At 37.1% G+C, this 17675-nt stretch overlaps 1 protein-coding gene across 3 annotated transcripts; it reads left to right on the forward strand.

Annotated features, from left to right (window-relative positions):
- The first annotated feature begins 878 nt into the window (after nucleotides 1-878).
- LOC122075580 (DEAD-box ATP-dependent RNA helicase 10-like) lies at nucleotides 879-16146 on the forward strand. 3 transcript variants are annotated; one of them, XM_042640653.1, is made up of 7 exons: nucleotides 879-952; nucleotides 1150-1218; nucleotides 1457-1602; nucleotides 3043-3175; nucleotides 3307-3376; nucleotides 14606-14662; nucleotides 16039-16134. In XM_042640653.1, exons 1-7 carry the CDS (start codon nucleotides 918-920, stop codon nucleotides 16117-16119), a joined length of 591 nt encoding a protein of 196 aa, XP_042496587.1. In that variant the 5' UTR covers nucleotides 879-917; the 3' UTR covers nucleotides 16120-16134. The 3 variants fall into 3 exon arrangements, with proteins under 3 accessions (XP_042496587.1, XP_042496586.1, XP_042496588.1); XM_042640652.1 differs by having other exon boundaries at nucleotides 881-952; nucleotides 14606-14668; nucleotides 16039-16146; XM_042640654.1 differs by having other exon boundaries at nucleotides 901-1165; nucleotides 14606-14668; nucleotides 16039-16146.
- The last annotated feature ends 1529 nt before the right edge of the window (nucleotides 16147-17675 follow it).

Below are 17675 nucleotides of genomic sequence, written 5' to 3' on the forward strand. Positions count from 1 at the left end.
GTTTTCTTTATTTATTGAAGGGAACCCTTAATTTCTCTTGGTTTTTTCTGTCTTTATTCTTTTATAAATAGGATTCCTATCTTTAACAAATTTGGATGTAGAATAACTCCTTCCCCCTATGATTCATAAATATCTTCCTAGGCTTTTGTATTTTCCAAAATACCTTTTCAGATTCCATTTCTGTATAGATGTTTGGTTGTAGAATAACCCACCTCCTCCATGATGTATAGATCACACACCTCTCTTTCTCACATGAATTCCTTTTACGTGGTAGAATCTATATTGGTAAATACGTAAAGGGTAATGTTGGTAATTTACTTTTTATGAGGGTGTATTTTGGTATTTTAAAAAGAAACTCAGTTGATTTTAACACTTAAGGTATAAGTTTTGTTAATAGTGACATTCTTAAAGGGTGGCATGGTAAATTTCCTTTTTTGGGTGAAACTAGGAGTCTCAATCCCAAGCTCGCACCTGTTAGACCGATCGGGCCCGACATGCACCAATTATTAAACGTGTTGGGCTCATGCCCAACGTGCTCATAAACAGGTAATACATAGTGCAAGGGGTAAGCCTAGCGAGCGCTTGATTCTCCCCGCCCGATTACAAGCCCGATTTGGCCCGATCGTTTATATAATTTTTTGAATTTTTTTTTTGATAGAATAGATATTGATATTCTTATCAATTATTGAATATAATTAAGTGTAATATATTTTTTAAATTATTAATGGTTTATTAAAATATATTAAAGTATTTTAAATCTAAGACAAGTAATGACTTAAAGGTTTTATTAGTGTATTACCGCCCGATTATAATCTGATTAACAGAAGATTGATTAAAGTTCAAAACCCGACCAAGCCCAACACTAGAACCATCAAGACCAACTCATTCATTAAATAGTTAGCTCATGGTTCAAGGATATGGCCTTGTCCGGCCGACCGATTGTAAACCCCAGGTGAATGTCTCTCTGTTGTTACCCATCGTTGCTTATTTCATAATTCTCCACAGACCTCTGCTCTCTCTCCCTAATTCTGCCTTTGCTTTCGCTTGCTCTTCTATTTTGTGCTGTTATTTTATCGTCCTCTATACTCAAAACAATTCGACTTGGAAATCATGAAGAACAACGTTTTCACTCTTCACCGATAAATTCAGGGCAGTAGTTTCGAAGGTGAAGTTCGATTCAAGCATCAATTTTGGAGAAAAGATTCAATTACCTTTGCCGTAATGCTCTAATCCTGCTGGTTTATACTACTTCCTGCTCATATTCCTGCGTTTGTTTTGTTTTGGATGTTTTTTACAGTTGAGGTTTCTGAGTTTTCTGTGCATTAGGTTACTTAATTGTGACAAGGAGTTTTCCTCCTCCATACAAGCAAAGGGCTGTTATTATTATTATTACTTTTATTTTTATTTTTATTTTATTATTTTTATTCTCAATCCTTGTTTCATGTGTTTCTTCTAGGTTGTGTGAAATGGCTGAAGAGAACGAAGTTACACAGACATTCAAGGGTTTGGGCGTTTGTGAAGAACTGGCGGAGGTCTGCGATAACTTGGGTTGGAAAACCCCATCGAAGATTCAGGCTGAGGCTATTCCTCATGCACTTCAAGGTTTAGCATCCTTTTTATTTTCATTTCCTTTTTTTTTGATTGAAACAAGAAATTATATTACTAAAACAGAGCACTACATCACTATAGATTGATACTGTTTTTTGGCTAATGCTTCTCGAGCCAGAGTTTTAAGGGTATCCATATAGCTAATATTAGTAATTAAACGAAAGTTAGGGTAACTAGGGAGATGGTCTAATTCATTACATATTGCTACTAAAGTTCTAGGCCAAAGGTTGAGTAACAGGTCCTGATTGTTTTGAAGTAGCCACCCAATTTCCTTTGCATCGCTCCACACTTGTTCTGTTTCCATCCGCCATGCTTGTGCCTTGATTAATCCTAGCATCAAGCCTATTGCTTCGGCCTCACCATCTTTTCCTGTCATGCAAAAATTAGCTTCCATTAATAGGCATTTCTCATATGATATAAATCCTATTGCCCATGCAGATGTTTTCCCCTTTATGTCCTTTACACTGGTGATGATGATTATATTTGTGTTATTTTGTGGGCTTGGTGTGATACTAGATTGCCTCCAATCATATTGTGGTACTGTTTCAAGATTTGTCATCCCAAAAGAGATCCAATACTCAATCTTTTTGATTGTTTGATCCAGATCAGGTTTTTTCCCATTAAATTCGGTTTTGTTCCTGTGTTCCCAAATAAAGCAAGTGGTGAACGTAAAAATAGTGAAGAACCATACTCGAATTTTTTTTTTAGGTATTAGACTAGAGTTGAAACAATACATTATCATGTTGTTCACATTTGTGGCTGGGGTGAGTTCCGATTTGAAATCCAAAGGTCCGGCGGCTCAGACCCGTTTGGCGAATTCACACTCAAATAAGGCATGGAAAACAGTCTCTCTACAGTTATTGCATCCCCCACAGGTCGGATCCAAATCCCGCCATTTGGATATTTTATCCTTAGTAGGTAAACCATTGTTAATGGTTCTCCATAAGAATAATTTAAATTTGGGGTGGATTTTGAATTTCCAGAAAAAACCGCCACCATTTTCATTTCCTTTTACGTACCTATGGTATTTTTTTTTGTCTTTATGCTTCCGAAATTTTATCCTTGCCCATATATTTATTAGATAATCTTTGTTCTTGTTCTCACATATGCCCTATACAATGTACAGCTTACATATTTTTTTCTTCAAAAGTCGGTAGTTACATGTTAGTGTAGGTTAACTATTCTGAAATAACAGTAGGTAATAGTTATAGTGATAATCAAAATAATAATTATGATGATGATGCCATAACTAATAGACAAATATATGCAATTTTTAAAGTTCTATAGTTATATTTTCCTATGATGACACCAACATCATCGTCGTTATTGCTGTTGTTGTCATAATTATTCTAGTATTGTTATTATTGCGAAACTTAATTTTCTGTTTGTATATTTATGCAATGCTGGTTCTATTCTTTGGCTTCTGTGGATCAGGGAAAGATTTGATTGGACTAGCCCCCACGGGTTCTGGTAAGACTGCAGCCTTTGCTCTCCCCATTATCCAGTCTCTTTTAGAGTCTCCAAAAGCATCACAAGCATTCATTGCTTGTGTGCTCTCTCCGACAAGGTTTGTGCTGTAACTGGTTTTAGTTTCATTACAGATCTTGCTATTCTTGTTATCCATACTCGGGAAAAAAATTATATCCTCGTTTTCCTCAGACTTTCTTGTTCTTATTTTTCTTTTTCATTCTACTCTAGGGAACTGGCAATTCAGATTGCCGAACAATTTGAAGCTTTGGGTTCTAGCTTTGGCTTAAAGTGTGCAGTGGTGAGTCCTCATATCACATTTGTAAATAGGGAACATGGATGTGGAACTACCTATGCTGTATTTTATAGTAACATTGAGGCAGTAGCTGCCATGTCGCATGTCGGTTGGGTCCAAATTTCAATGAGAGGTAAGCCCCATCTTCCCTGCTTTTGTGTCAATTGGACTCTGACATATGCCAAGATAAGGGAAAGAAAAAAAGGTTAAAATCCTTCCTTGAAAGATGTTGAATGGTTAAACTACAAGTGCAAATATGCAACATGTAGCGGACGATACATTGAGGGCCATAAATTTGACATGCGACTATGGTCTCCCTTTATAGGTTAGAATTTCCCATGGAGGCTGAAGTGCAGTCATGATCTATGACTTCCAGGTGCACTAGGCATAAACCCATGTTTCCTTACGGTGTATACAAATAAATATTGATTGGAGCATGGTTTGAAATTTCAGAACGTTTGACTTTCCGTCAAAATTTTGGCAAACATTCAACGAGGGTCAGAACGAAATGACTATTGAAATTTACATGTGAAATTTATTGAAATTGACCAAAATTTCACTGAATATTTTAGTTTGGCATGAACAAATTTTTTGACCTTCAATTGGAGAAATGTGACTCAACCACCACTTAGGGAGGGGAGACTCTAATTACATTACCCCCCTTGAAGACTTTGGGAAAGTCCTGGTTGCGAAAACCATATCACTAGTTCCCAATGGGCCAAAATTGATGCAGGTCAATTGACAAACATGGGGTAATGAGCCTTCAAATGATAGAGTAAAGCTTGGGTAGGAGTGTGGGACTACACTAGGTTGTAGATCTAGAAACAAGGCCTCAATCAGAAAATATGATTAAGAATTAGGGTTCTCAACCCACATGAGTAATAAGGGTTCTAAAATGAGAACAAAGTTCAAAAGATAAGTAAAATTCTGATGCGCAAGGAGGAGGGAGAATATGTTGATCACCTGTTCCTCTAGACTAGTTTGGCACCATTTCCTTGCTACTTTCTAGATGACTTAGAGGAAAATATATAGGGACTGGGATTCTGTTAGTTTCCCTTTGGTGTTTGCGGGAAGAACAAAATGTGAGACTGTTTTTTGATATTTATATGGCGGTCTAAGCGGTGATTGGTCCAATCATTGCTAAGGTTTATTTTTCAGCTCAGGTGGAAGAGTCTTTCAAAAATATTGCTTGGGAAAAGATATGTAGAGACTAGGATCCCTTGATACTATTGAGGATTATAATAGAGCAATAACGAACTGCCTCCGACCTCCTGATGAAGCTATAAAACCAAGTTTTGATGGTTTCTCTCTTGGGACCCGAGGTTAATGTAGGACTGATTTGAACAATCAAATTAGACCCAAACAACAAGATCTTGTAAACCAAAGAACAACCAAGTACCCAATATACCAGCAATAGCAAATCAGCTAAAGCAATAATAAATCAGCAGTCCATCGATCTCAGACCAGCAGTATTGATTAAGACAGAACAGCAGTAATTAAATAAACATAACCAGGAGCTTCATATGACTCTTAGAGGTCCAAATCAACAGGAATAATGATCCATAGTCCTAAGACAACAGTATAGCAGCAGTCACAGCAATCGATTTCAATTCTGGACACAGCAGGTCACTAAAAGACAAGGATTCAGTGATTTTTAATAACTCACAACTGACTGGACAAAACCAGCCAGAAGTTGGGTTGAACCCTGCTGGGACAATAGGGAACACTCGACCAAAAAACTGGGTCAATCTGACAACCAGATTTGGTTCTTCCAGTAGGGCCGATAGCTCTGCTTTGCAGAAAATTTCTGGGCAGAAACAGAATGGAACATACCTGGTTGCAGCAGTGTTAATCCTTGTGTCATGACCCAGACCCAGACCCAGATACAGGTAAGGGTACAGCCCTCGCGGGCAATAATCAAACAATCCAAAACATTCATCAAAACAAACAGGCATATGTGAACTCATAATATTCAAATGTCAACGAAATAAAACAGCTACTCATAGATAAAATATCCCAAACCTTACCTACTGGTGGCAATCTAAGGTTCATTATCAAATTTAAATAAAAACATTCTGTCAGAGTTTACATAAATCCACGTCCTACTACAAACATCTAATAAAATAAAATGAACAGATAATAGCTTCAGGTCGCCCTCGAACGCCTACTCCACACGTACCTTCCTCTCAATCACCTGTGATGTTCAAATAATAGGTTAAACTCAACAGCCTAGTAAGGGAAAATAGTAAAGCACATCACAGGGCAAACCATCAGTCAAAAACAACGGTTGGAACAAATAGTTTTAATTTCTCAAAACCACACTTTTAATTAAAATGCGATCATATAAAAAAAAATCATTTTTATCACACTTTAGCCGGCACTGAGGGAAATAAGCCACCACCGCCCATAATACGAGAGGGAAACACGGCCCCCACAATCACACGATCATACAATCACACTGTTATCACCACTCTGTGACTAAATATACACCACTGTGTACAGTGGGTATAAGTCCCACTGCTCAACGGGACACCCCTCTAGTCTGGTACGGAGTAGTCTATGTACCCTCACACACTCTCTTTTCACACATTCACAAAATCACTTTCTTTAAAAACACATAGGTAAAATCTTCACATAAAAAATCACATCAATATACATTACAGTAATAATCAGCTTCATCACTTCTCAATCACTCCTATGAATTCATATCACACATAAACACGATTCAGAATAAATATAAAATACAAGCATACAAAACATTTCATCATATAATCTGGCCACACATCTGTGGTGTAACCCCACTATAATCCACTTACCTCAGCTTGCAAGTCTCCTACTTTTACCCTCCGAGCTCTGAATGCTCACGTCAAACACTACTTGCAATTAATTACATCTCCCATTAATCTCCCAGTTCAAAACTAATTCAAATACTTCACTTTTTTCCTCAAAAGTCAACCTAAAAAGTCAACTTTCCCAGACATAGGTCAAACTCTCACCCTTCCGAAGATGAGAATGATCATCTGAGTGGTCAAGGAGTAATTAGGAAAACTACAATCTCAAAGTGAAACTTTCAGATTTAAGTAATTTTGAAATTACTTTCAATCCGCTGAACATATGGTCTCCAATTTCGGATTGAAACTTCCCCTAAGAAGGCTCTACTAACCCCAAAAGTATGTCCAAAAGTCAACGGTCGGATTGTAAACAATTAGGGAAATACAAGTTCAGGTCTCCCAATTACCCCTCTTAGGCAGCCCAGAGAATCCTGAAAAATCTTTGCCATATCTAACCACCACAAGGTCCTAATAATTGTTAATTTAATTTGGGTCTCCAAAAAATAATACATATAGTCCCCATGAATTAAATCCCAAACCTTATAAAGAATATCAGATTTGGGTCACAGTTTGGGTCCATATTGGATCATGGTTTGGTCCCATATTGGGTCCCAAAAATATATATATATATATATATATGTTTCCAATGAATTAAATCTCAGATATTTATAAATAATTTCAGATTTGGGTCACGGTTTGGGTCCCTCATTGGATCCCATATTGAGTATAAAAAATATATATATATATATATATATGTTCCCAATAAATTAAATCTCAGACCTTTATCAATAATTTCAGATTTGGGTCACGGTTTGGGTCCCATATTGGATCCTATATCGAGTCCCAAAAAAAAACCTTAATGGGTCCCAAGAACCCTAACTGTACAACAAATCCTATACCGTGACCCAAAACTTAAACTAAGATAAATAAGACCTCAATTGGGTCCCAAAAGAAAACCAGCAGAAAAGAGAACATCATTACCTGAAGTAGACTCCAAAATCCCTCTTCCTCTCCCTTTCTTTCTTTCTTTCCCATGATTTTGTTCTCTCTTTCTTCCTTTCTCCTTTTCTTTCTTTCTTTCTTTTCCACGATTCTGTTCTCCCTTTCTTCCTTTCTTTCTTTCTTTCTTTCTTTTCTTTCTCATGGTCTTGTTTTCTTTCCTTTATTTATTTATTTATTTTTTCTTTTCTTTCATATCCCACGTATCTCTCTCTTCCCACAGTTTTCTTCCATTTCTCCCTTCTCTCTCTTACTCTTCTAACTTAATGTTTTGTGTAAATGGGGTGGGGTCCACAAAGAACGTTTTAAAAAATAAATAAGAGAGAATCTTAAAAATAAAATAAAAGAATCTTAGAAGTAAAAGAAAAGAATTTCAATTAAATAAAGCTCCCTTATTTACTATACTAACAAGATTTGAACCTAGGACCTCTAATTAGTCAAGGTACTAACCGCGAGGCTAACTCATAAAGTCATTAAATACACCCTAACTTTAAATATTTAAGCAAGCATAAAAAGTATATATATATATATATATTCTAAGGTTCCAAAATTTTGGGGATTACACCTTGAGGATAGAGAAGAACTTAAAGAGAATAATAAACTTGAAGCAGACCTCTTGGACTTCACGCTGCAAGGAGTCGTTGAATCATACACCAATCCACACTTTGATCAAACACAAAGTATCCTCACAAGGAGAAGCAGTGACAGCAGCATATTTTTTGTTCATCAAAATTGTGGGCTATATTGCTGCCCTTCTCTTTGTTTATAATAATGATGGGGAAGATTACAAATAATAGTAACTCAGATTTTAGAAACTAAGAAAGACTAAGTTACTAAAAACTAGTTACATGAAGTTACTAAAACTTAAACTGTAAAAGGGAAACTAGATCTGAAACTGAAATTGGAAACTACTTAGGACATGACTTAGAAACTAAATATATGGCTAAATTAGCAACTAAATAATATCTAATATCCCCGCATCACTAGCCCAAATCATGGGCCAGATCTGGTCGACCCAGTCAACCACTTGGGCCGGCCTTCTTGGTCCTTCTCGTGTAGACCTTTGTTGGTGTTGCATTAGAGGTTTTTCAGGGGCTGAATTACTATCACTAGAAAAGTAGAAAGTAACACTAGATTTTGGATTCAAAGACGATATGTAATGCACGTAAGGTGGTGTAGTTAAATCACATAAATGAGTGAAATAAGCTTTGGGCATAAATGGGCGAAATAAGCTTTGGGGTGGGCTATGTATGTGTTGGGTCCTTGATCCAATGTGTTTTCACTTTAATGAGCCTATAATATGGGTAGAGAGGCTAGGCATACAGGGTTAGTTAATCATGTTTATTCATTTATTTAAATTAAAGACCTTTACCTAGTGTAGGGGGGTTTCTTACTTAGCTAGGGAGTCTTTCTTTTAAATAAACATATTGCAGCCTATTTTTGGCATCCAATGAGCTGCTGAGAGTGGGAGACTCTTGGGATCGGATGGGATTCTAATCCAGGCCTGTTGGTGGGAGATCAAAGGTCATATCCTCCTCTATATTTTCTGTTTTCTTCTCTCGTAAGTTTTCTTCCTCTTCTTGTTATTGGTGTTTGCTGAGATTGATTTAACTTGGGTTTGGAAGGATTACTCATCATCCTTTACTGCTGTCCTTGAACTTTTGATGTTGGAGTTAAATCACAGGCAAAGGATACCCAAGTAGAGGCTGGTGGGAGCCCTGTTTTTGGGGCCTTTTGGTTGAAAACGAGATTGACAATAAAAGGGAATCTATCCCTTGGGTTATGCCCAAAATTTAGGGCATTGAAGCTCAGACAGATCTGCTGAGAAACACTTAATTTTGGGTATATTTTACTGTTTTGACTGTTGACTTAAATTTTACTATTAAAACATTGCTTTATTTTGGGGATTATCTATCCTACCAGTTTATGGACAGTGATCAGAATCTGACCTCCTTCGGATAAGGTTGACTTTGACCTTGTCATTGACTTAAGTTCTGTTTTAGGGTTTGCTCGAGGCAAAAGAGAAAACTAGAATCCAAACCAGCTATATCATTAGACTGCTAACCCCTAGGAAACAATGATTAGGAAGGAGACATTGCCCACGATTCTTACTCCAAACCTCTCGACTGAACAAACACATGGAAAACCAGTAGTAATTTACTGGGATTTCAGGTGATAAAAATCAACTGATACAGCACTGTTCGATTCGAATTTCAGGACAAGGTTGCTAAACCATTGGACTTGATTCTACTCAACAAACACCCAAGCCAGCAGCCGCCAAAATTTAATTAAAATTTCTCTGAAACCTATCCCTCCTGGCAGTAAAACAGAACTCGGTTTCTCAACTGTTAAAAGTGTTTCTTGCATGGACTTGTGATGGTCTGCGGGCAGATTGGTTCCTCTCCTTCTCTGTGCAACATCACATCGATTTCTCTTCCTCAGGTGTGATACACAACCAAGACAATCCATCACCCAACCTACTTTTTATGAAGGGAGGAATGAGATAACGAATTCTTGACAGCCCCACTAAGCATGGAAAGTCTTCCTCAGGTGTGATACACAACCAAGACAATCCATCACCCAACCTACTTTTTATGAAGGGAGAAATAAGATAACGAAATCTTTACAGCCTGGCTAAGCATGAAAAGTCCATGCAAAGAGAAGGAGAGGAACCAATCTGCCCGCAGACCATCACAAGTCCATGCAAGAAACACTTTTAACAGAATAATTTATAAAATTCAATGATGCGGATTCGAGCTCCAAGGATTGATATTGGATTGCTTAGGGGTCTGCCCAATCACTGAATAACTCAACCCAAGAATAGAATGGCAGAATTGTGAATGTTGTAAACAGTATAAGGTTCCTTAGGAAGAGCTAAATTACTTGGGGAACAATAATGAATTAAAGAGTGAAGTAAGGGTAATTTTGCAAACTAGTTAGGAGGGGGGTAGTTAATAAAGAACTTAAAAGTTGGGGGGCTTATTTGTAATAACCAAAAATTATAGGTATAAACAATAAAACCTCTCTTCTTCTTCCTCACGATCGAACCAGCTAAGGCAGTAGACCAGCTTGAGAGAACTTCACCACACCTTGTCGGCTGAGCACCTAGTGCTCTCTTGAATCCAGCAGGTAGGGACCACAGAACAACTCACAAAGAGGAGCTATGGCACCTGCAACTGAGAACTAGCGGCAGGTTTTGGTTCAGCTTTGCTGCAGGTTTTGTTCCTCACGACTAGAAAGATCTTTGGGGCGGAAGGGCAAGGGTTTAGGTCGCCTATGATAGAGGTTCTCATGCCCTAAATCTCAGGTTCATCTGAGGAGTATCCATAGAGATCGTTCTCCAATACTAGGGTTGGAAATACTGCCCAAAACAGGGTATTCTCAGGTTTGGGAAGTAATCAGCAAAGAAATAGGGAAAATGTCAGAGAAAATAAGAAGATAAGAAGGAAAGAAAAGAAGAGTTTAGAGAGAGAACTTCAGAGAAGGAGAACGAGAGATAAGTAGCCCACAACAACCATAATTTCATCCAAAATGTAATTTCAGTTTCATTTAATTCTAATTCTCAGTTGAGTTTAATAAATCTATTTACAGACTGAAAACATACATACTTTCCTATTTGAAACAAATATTGCATCTAATTAAAATAGAAATAAAATCTCACTCAATTGAAAATCTACCATACTAATACTATAAAAAAAAGGAAAGTAAATAAAAGATGTTTCTAAATCCATCGCCCAACTGCATCACGCACAAGAAGGGGGGAGGAGAATCACACACAACCCTAAGGCTCTCAAACATTAACTCAATTCATCGTTCTTCAAATCTATCCTCTAATTGAATGATTATAAGCATTTAAATAGTAAAAGAAAACCAACGTTAAAAGGAAACTTATTCTAATTTGGAAACTCAAATTGATTGGAAACTAAATCCTAGAAGCTATCTCCTACCTAAGTTACCAAAAATAAAGGATTGCATGGAAATAGAAATAAGATCTTAAAATATCCTATTAGCGAAAGACTCAATATGGGTCCGGTGCATCTCTCGCTGGATGCCTAGATGGGCATAGATCGCTCCATGGGTGCGTATCTACATCAATTCCCCCGATGTTGAGAAAAACTCGTCTACGAGTTTTGTAGAATGGGAGAATCAACACCAATCGATCAGCGTCCGTCCTTGCCTGTATGAAGTCACCATCTAAACCATGATCGAATGCTATGAAATCCACAACGCGAAGCTCATTGGTGAAGTAGTGACTCGGGAAAATAAAATCGATCGGTTCATTGGAGAGTTCAATCGAGTTAAAATTTTCTACAAGTTGATCTTCAGTTTCCAACAATGCCATCTCATCTACCACCATTGGTGACCCATCTTCCGTCTCGTCTACCTATTGCTCAATGGTTGAGCTCACGTAGTTAAAGGTAGAGTGGATATAATCATATGTGACAAATGCTAGGTCTTTGATGTCCTTGCAGTGTCGTTGAATCTCATCGAGCTTTTCTCGTACCGGTTGTATCTGTTGACGAATATCCAATAAAAGAGCTAGATCCAACGACCAAATTTATTCTCTGGAATAACTATGAACCCACAATGGCAAGAGAACACTTGAAGCAAAGCTAATGGCAAATTAGTAAATATATGGAACTTGTAAAGGAGGATGGCACGATTGTAAATATGGGGAATGCTATTCTAAACACAAAGGAAGGAAGGTCACGTATGGGTGGGGGCAAACTTTGAAATTAAAGAAAAAATTAGGATAGAAAAGGAAAAAGGAGGAAGGGAGGGGTATTTGAGGAATAACAGAAGAAATAATTAAGAAAGGGCAAGTCGTGGGGTTGTGGGTTGTTACCGACAAAGAGAAACAAAAAAGAAGGTTTGCTGCCCTCTCAGAGATGGAGAACCAGTGAAGCCAACGACGTGGGAGATCGTGGGTGCTCTGATGCGAGAAGGAAAAGAGCCTCACGACTTCGACAGTGGGAAACAACGGCGGAACTCCAGGGAGCTTCAACTGTGGAAACTCCTGAAATTAGGTATTTTCTCCTTTTCTCTCTCTTCTCTTCCCTTCTTCATCTTCTTCCTTTTTTTTTTTTTTTTTCTCTTCTTTCTTTCTTTTCTGTTTCGGTCTACTCTATCTACTCTCTCTTCTTCTTCTTTTCCTTTTTTGTTTTGATTCAAGCTCTCTTGCTTCCACTCTTTTTCTTTTTTCTGGTCACTGCTGGCAGAACCTAGGGAGGAGATGGGTTGATTGAAGTGGGAGGGAAAAGGAGGACGATGGGGTTTTGTTGTGGGAATGGTTCAACTTTTCCTATTTTGAACAGATGAATTTTTTTTTTTTTTTATCGAAACCCTAGGAAGAAGGGAGGGTTCCAATCGAGGGTCACAGGGTGGAATGGACATATGGGGGTTGTGCTCGATGAGGCACAGGGGTGGGGTTTGGGTTTCAACAGAGTTTTTTTTTTTTTGTCTCTCAGTTCTCGGCATAACTGGGCATGCTAAGGGAAAGAAACATGGAAGAAGAGAATGATGGGGAGGACAGACGGGATCTTTCGGCTCTGATACCAATTGATGGAGGGCCAGTAGAGATAAGGAAGAACCCCTGAGTTGCAGGGAGAGAGAGGAGATTGGCACAAGAAGGGGGGGGGAGGAGAATCACGCACACAACCTTAAGGCTCTCAAACATTAACTCAATTCATTGTTCTTCAAATCTGTCCTCTAATTGAACGGTTACAAGCGTTTAAATAGTAAAAGAAAACTAACATAAAAGGAAACCTACTCTAATTCAGAAACTCAAATTAATTAGAAACTAAATCCTAGTAGCCATCTCTTACCTAAGTTACCAAAAATAAAGGATTACATGAAAATAGAAATAAGATCCTAAAATATCCTACAAGCGAAAGACTCAATTTTGGTTTTTCGAAATTTTCAATGTATGTGAATGTGACTCTTCAGTCATCAGTCATCAGTCATCAGTCATCAGTGTTAATTGTTAAACAATTAAGTAATTAACTATGATGTCTTTTAAGTTCTTATGATTATGTTGTGTTATGTGTTGATTGTGGAATTGAGCATACCTAGGGTCTGAACAATCATAGACTACTTACATAGGGTACGAAGTCAAAATACCATTTAGGTTTGATTTAAATAGGGTAAATATCTAGTTTCAGGAGCTACGAAGATAATATGGCCTACCAACCGCCGAGTCGACAGGAAAAAAATACATGATTCCGGCGATATCTCTCTTTTTTGGATTAGCAAGATTTTTTGGGGGGGGGGGAGCGAGATCTTAAACCTTGCTGAGAGTTTATGTTACGATTACATGCATATATAGACAAAAAAATAAAAAAGATCCTACTCAGACTCCATAACTAAAACAACTCCATTTCATAATGACTCCCATTGTTATCTAACTCCTATAAAATCCCAATTACTTAAATATCCCCAAGTAAATAAATAAATGCCAAAATAATTCTATGGAACTGAAGGCCAGGTTTGAACCTTGTTCTCCTTGGCTTGGGCCATAGTTAAATTGGGAACAGCAAAAAACTTTGTTCAGGATGGTACATTTAAAATAGCTGAAAAAGCAAATGGGATGGTGAAACAAAGATCAAACATTTTGGAAAAAAAAAGAAAAAATGAAAATGGACGGTAATCATATTAAACTTATAGATTTTTCAAGTACGGTACAAAAAGGGGCAATATAGGCCCATAAATTGAGGAATTATTATCTAAGTGTCTATATTCAAAGTTCAAAGCAATGATATTATCAAGCACCCATTTTAAATTCCACAACACATTCCAAAATTTAAAATCCAAGCACCATATATCAACTTCGGTGACACATTTCAAGTAAAGAAGATATTCAAATGAGCCTTCACTCTTGTAACACTTCCAGAGTAATCAAGGTAATAATATTTACATTTGAAACAGTTGGTTATTACCAAGTTGTTCTACATATTCCCAGAACTAATCCTTTCAACTCAGCCTTCTGTCTAGAGCTATAGGTGTATTAGAGAAGGCATGATTCACCATGAAAAGGGTATTAGGTTTGACCATTGAACCCCTTAAAAGAGATCCATTCCCTTCCTATACAAAATAGTTCCACAACCTTCTGTGCTTTGAGCAAGTTTTTCTTGAAGACTATGCTCTGTAGGCTGCCCTGGAAACAACCATTTGGAATTTGGATGACCTTTAGGGTCCAGTACATGGGGAGGGTAACATATGTGTATCCTTACGGGGATAAGGTGAAATGCATATGAAGGATAAATTCACTACAGAAAATATATTTGTAGGACTATGAAAACAATGTCGAGGGACAAAAAAAAAGAAAAGAAAAAAGTATTCATTAATATAAGTTTTTATGTCTTCCCTCTGTCTTCTTAAGTTTTCCTGCCTAAAACTTCTGATGCAGGTTGTCGGAGGGGTTGATATGATGCAACAGGCAATTGCACTTGCCAAGCGGCCGCAGGTTGTTGTAAGTGTTTACGTGAGCCATGGTATATATATATATATATATATTTTTTTTTTGAAAGAGGGTTCTCTGAGAAAGCAGCATTGAGGAGCACACCAATGAGGTGCGGCAACATGGAATTGCCCATTGGAGGGCAGCGATGTCATTTCGTGTGTGAGAGAGAGAGAGAGAGACAAAAATGCCGTTGGATGCCGCACTAGTGGTTCAGAGAACCTTTTCCCCATTATTTTTAATCAATGTACTTCATTTGTCGTTTGTCTAAATCTCATGAACATGGATCTCTACATGTTTGAAAATTTTGATTTTCTCATTGTTTCTTTTTTTGCGAAATCAAAGAGTAGGATTTTTTTTTTCGTTTGCAAAGCAAAATATATTCCTTCTATTATATTCTATTCTTAAATATTATTATTTTGATCATTCACTAGATTTTCTCACACCTCCTGGTATAGGCCAAGTGTATTTTTTTTTTCCTGTGGCTAATGGTTTAAGAAGTAACCAGAATTATTTTTCATTCCTATTTCTAACCCTGACATCAGAATTAGCCAAATTTTTGTCTTTGAGCATCAGTTTTGACTGAAATTTTCTCATGTACCGTGTGTTGCATGTACTGTGTAAGTAGACATAAGTTCTTTCCAAATTGATTGCATTTGGTGCTTACTATTTCTTGTTTATATATATAGTTATAGCGAATGGAACTTATGTCTAAGTTGTTATATATTTCATGATTTATTCCAACTTCCATTACATCCTTTACAGTTTTCTAAGTAAATTATCTGGAATTAAAATCTTAATACCCTTTTTCACAAAACATCATATTGGATGCATAATTAAATAGATCTATACCAAAAGCATTACATATGACGATGAATGAAAGCAAGTGAAGTTTTTTTCCTCCCATAACAATGTTGATAGTTTCATGTTCTAACAGAGCTATCATAATCACATAAATGTACAGCATTACAGAGAATTTGTGTGATTCATACTTTTTCGATTAGTTTTCTGGAAACCATACAATAGTTGGAATCTGCTTTTTATTTGGAAAAAAGTTGGGGGGTCTATGGTAATTCCAGACTATGTCTAGATCTCCAATTAATTCAGTAACAAGTGGCAGACATGCTAAAATATTTTCGAGTGATTCATTAATCTTTTAGATATATATTTCTTATAGTGTTCTTAATTTATATATTTGTCTACATTATCTTCTTTATCACTATTCATCTTGTGGTTGAGAAACCTATTTATTGTGGCTTTGTTTCTAAATCCATAAATTTCTAGCTTATCAGCAATATCTGCATCTATATTCATATGTTGTGGCTTGAACAAATTTTAAACAGGTACTCTTTTTTTTTTTGTTGACTATTTTACCTTCATAGGTGGGAACACCTGGCCGCCTTGTGGATCATCTTTCCAATACAAAGGGTTTTAGCCTTCGGATGTTGAAATACCTAGTATGATTCTCTCTCTCTCTCTCTCTTTTCTCTTTTTGTATTTTCTTATTGGTTATAAACTTCAGACAGAGTTGCAGAAAGATAATTGAAAGTGTAATCCTTCTTGCTTTTCTTGGTTGTGACAATGTTCGTTAATGATTAGGAAAATAAGAATCTACCTACCATTAATCAAATTAAAAGATAAAAAGGATATACATGTTTGCATACCAGTAACGGAGGGCATCCTCAATACCTAGGGACTCATCTAATAAGACTTCATATCATTGCAAAACTCACAACTAAAAGCCCTCCCGGCTCCTCAAAAATACTACAGTGAAAGGAAAATTGATGTAGGTAAGTCATCTAAAAGGCTTATTTTATTGGAAATAAGCCTTGTGTTGGGTTATGTAGATGTTGGGCCTTTGATCCCATGGGTTCTCATTATAATATGCCACTTTAATGTGCCTAATATATGGGTAGAAATTAGGAAAACGAAATCTACTTCATTAGTATAGTTAGAGTCCATATTCTAGTAGTTTTTTCTATGCATTTTCATCTTCCAAGGCAACATTACATGCCTTCCAATTATCAGTTTTCTATGTCTTGGGAACATTTTTCTATGTCTTGGGAGTAGATTTCTATGTCTGGGATCTGTAATCTATGTATGGAAATTCCGAAGGGGTTTGGAATTCTGAGTCTCTTTAATGTTACTGTGCTGTACTCAAGATTTCCACCTCATATAATGCAAATCTTGGCTGCTTTCAAAGGCAGCCAATGAGTTTTCAGGCATAGATCTGAGTATTTTCTTGTGTAACTCAAGAGGGCTTAGGTGAGACTCCTATGAGGGGGTGATGCAAATAAGTCACTTAACAGAGTTTATTTTATTGGAAATAAGCCATGGGTTGGGTTATATATGTATTGGGCCTTTAATCCCATGAGTTTCTAACTGGTTAGGAGTTCCCCTTCTTGTAGAATTAATGCCTATAAAGAGGCCATCGATTGAATAGAAAGACAAGTTGATTTAAGTGCAAATTGAGTGTGAACTCTTATCTGAGAGAGCTGTTATTTGGGAGGGTGAAATAGTGGGGTGAGATACCCAATCCGACCACTTCCTTCCCCCTTTCTAATCCTCCATCGAACTGTCCCTTTCCCCTTTTTATTTTCTGTTATTTAGTTATCAGTTGTAAGGTTGTTAGGTTTATTACATGACACAATCACAACTGTTAAACAGTGGAGAGTTAGGGTTTTGGAAGACCAATCAAGTGGCCATATCTCCAGGTCTGTAACCTGATCAGCAAGACCTTCTGGGGTTTTATTCTAGGCCTCAAGTGAGACACTCGACCAAGGTTTGGTGTCCAGCTGAAGCTTCCATCCTCTTTTCCTGAAGATCTCCCAAGTTTCCTTATTTAAAGACCTAAGATTTCGAAGGTGCGGATCTCCCTAAGCCAGCAGCTTTCCCAGATCTTTTGGGGTTTTATTTGTCACCATAGAAGAGAGACTCGACTAGCCAGGGAGCTCCATCTGAAGGCTGGATCATCCTTTGCAGGTTCTCCTTCAAGTTTCCTAACCTAAGGTACTGGAAT

Source organism: Macadamia integrifolia, chromosome 4 (genome assembly GCF_013358625.1).
Source record: "Macadamia integrifolia cultivar HAES 741 chromosome 4, SCU_Mint_v3, whole genome shotgun sequence".
In the NCBI taxonomy this organism is placed as follows: Eukaryota; Viridiplantae; Streptophyta; class Magnoliopsida; order Proteales; family Proteaceae; genus Macadamia; species Macadamia integrifolia.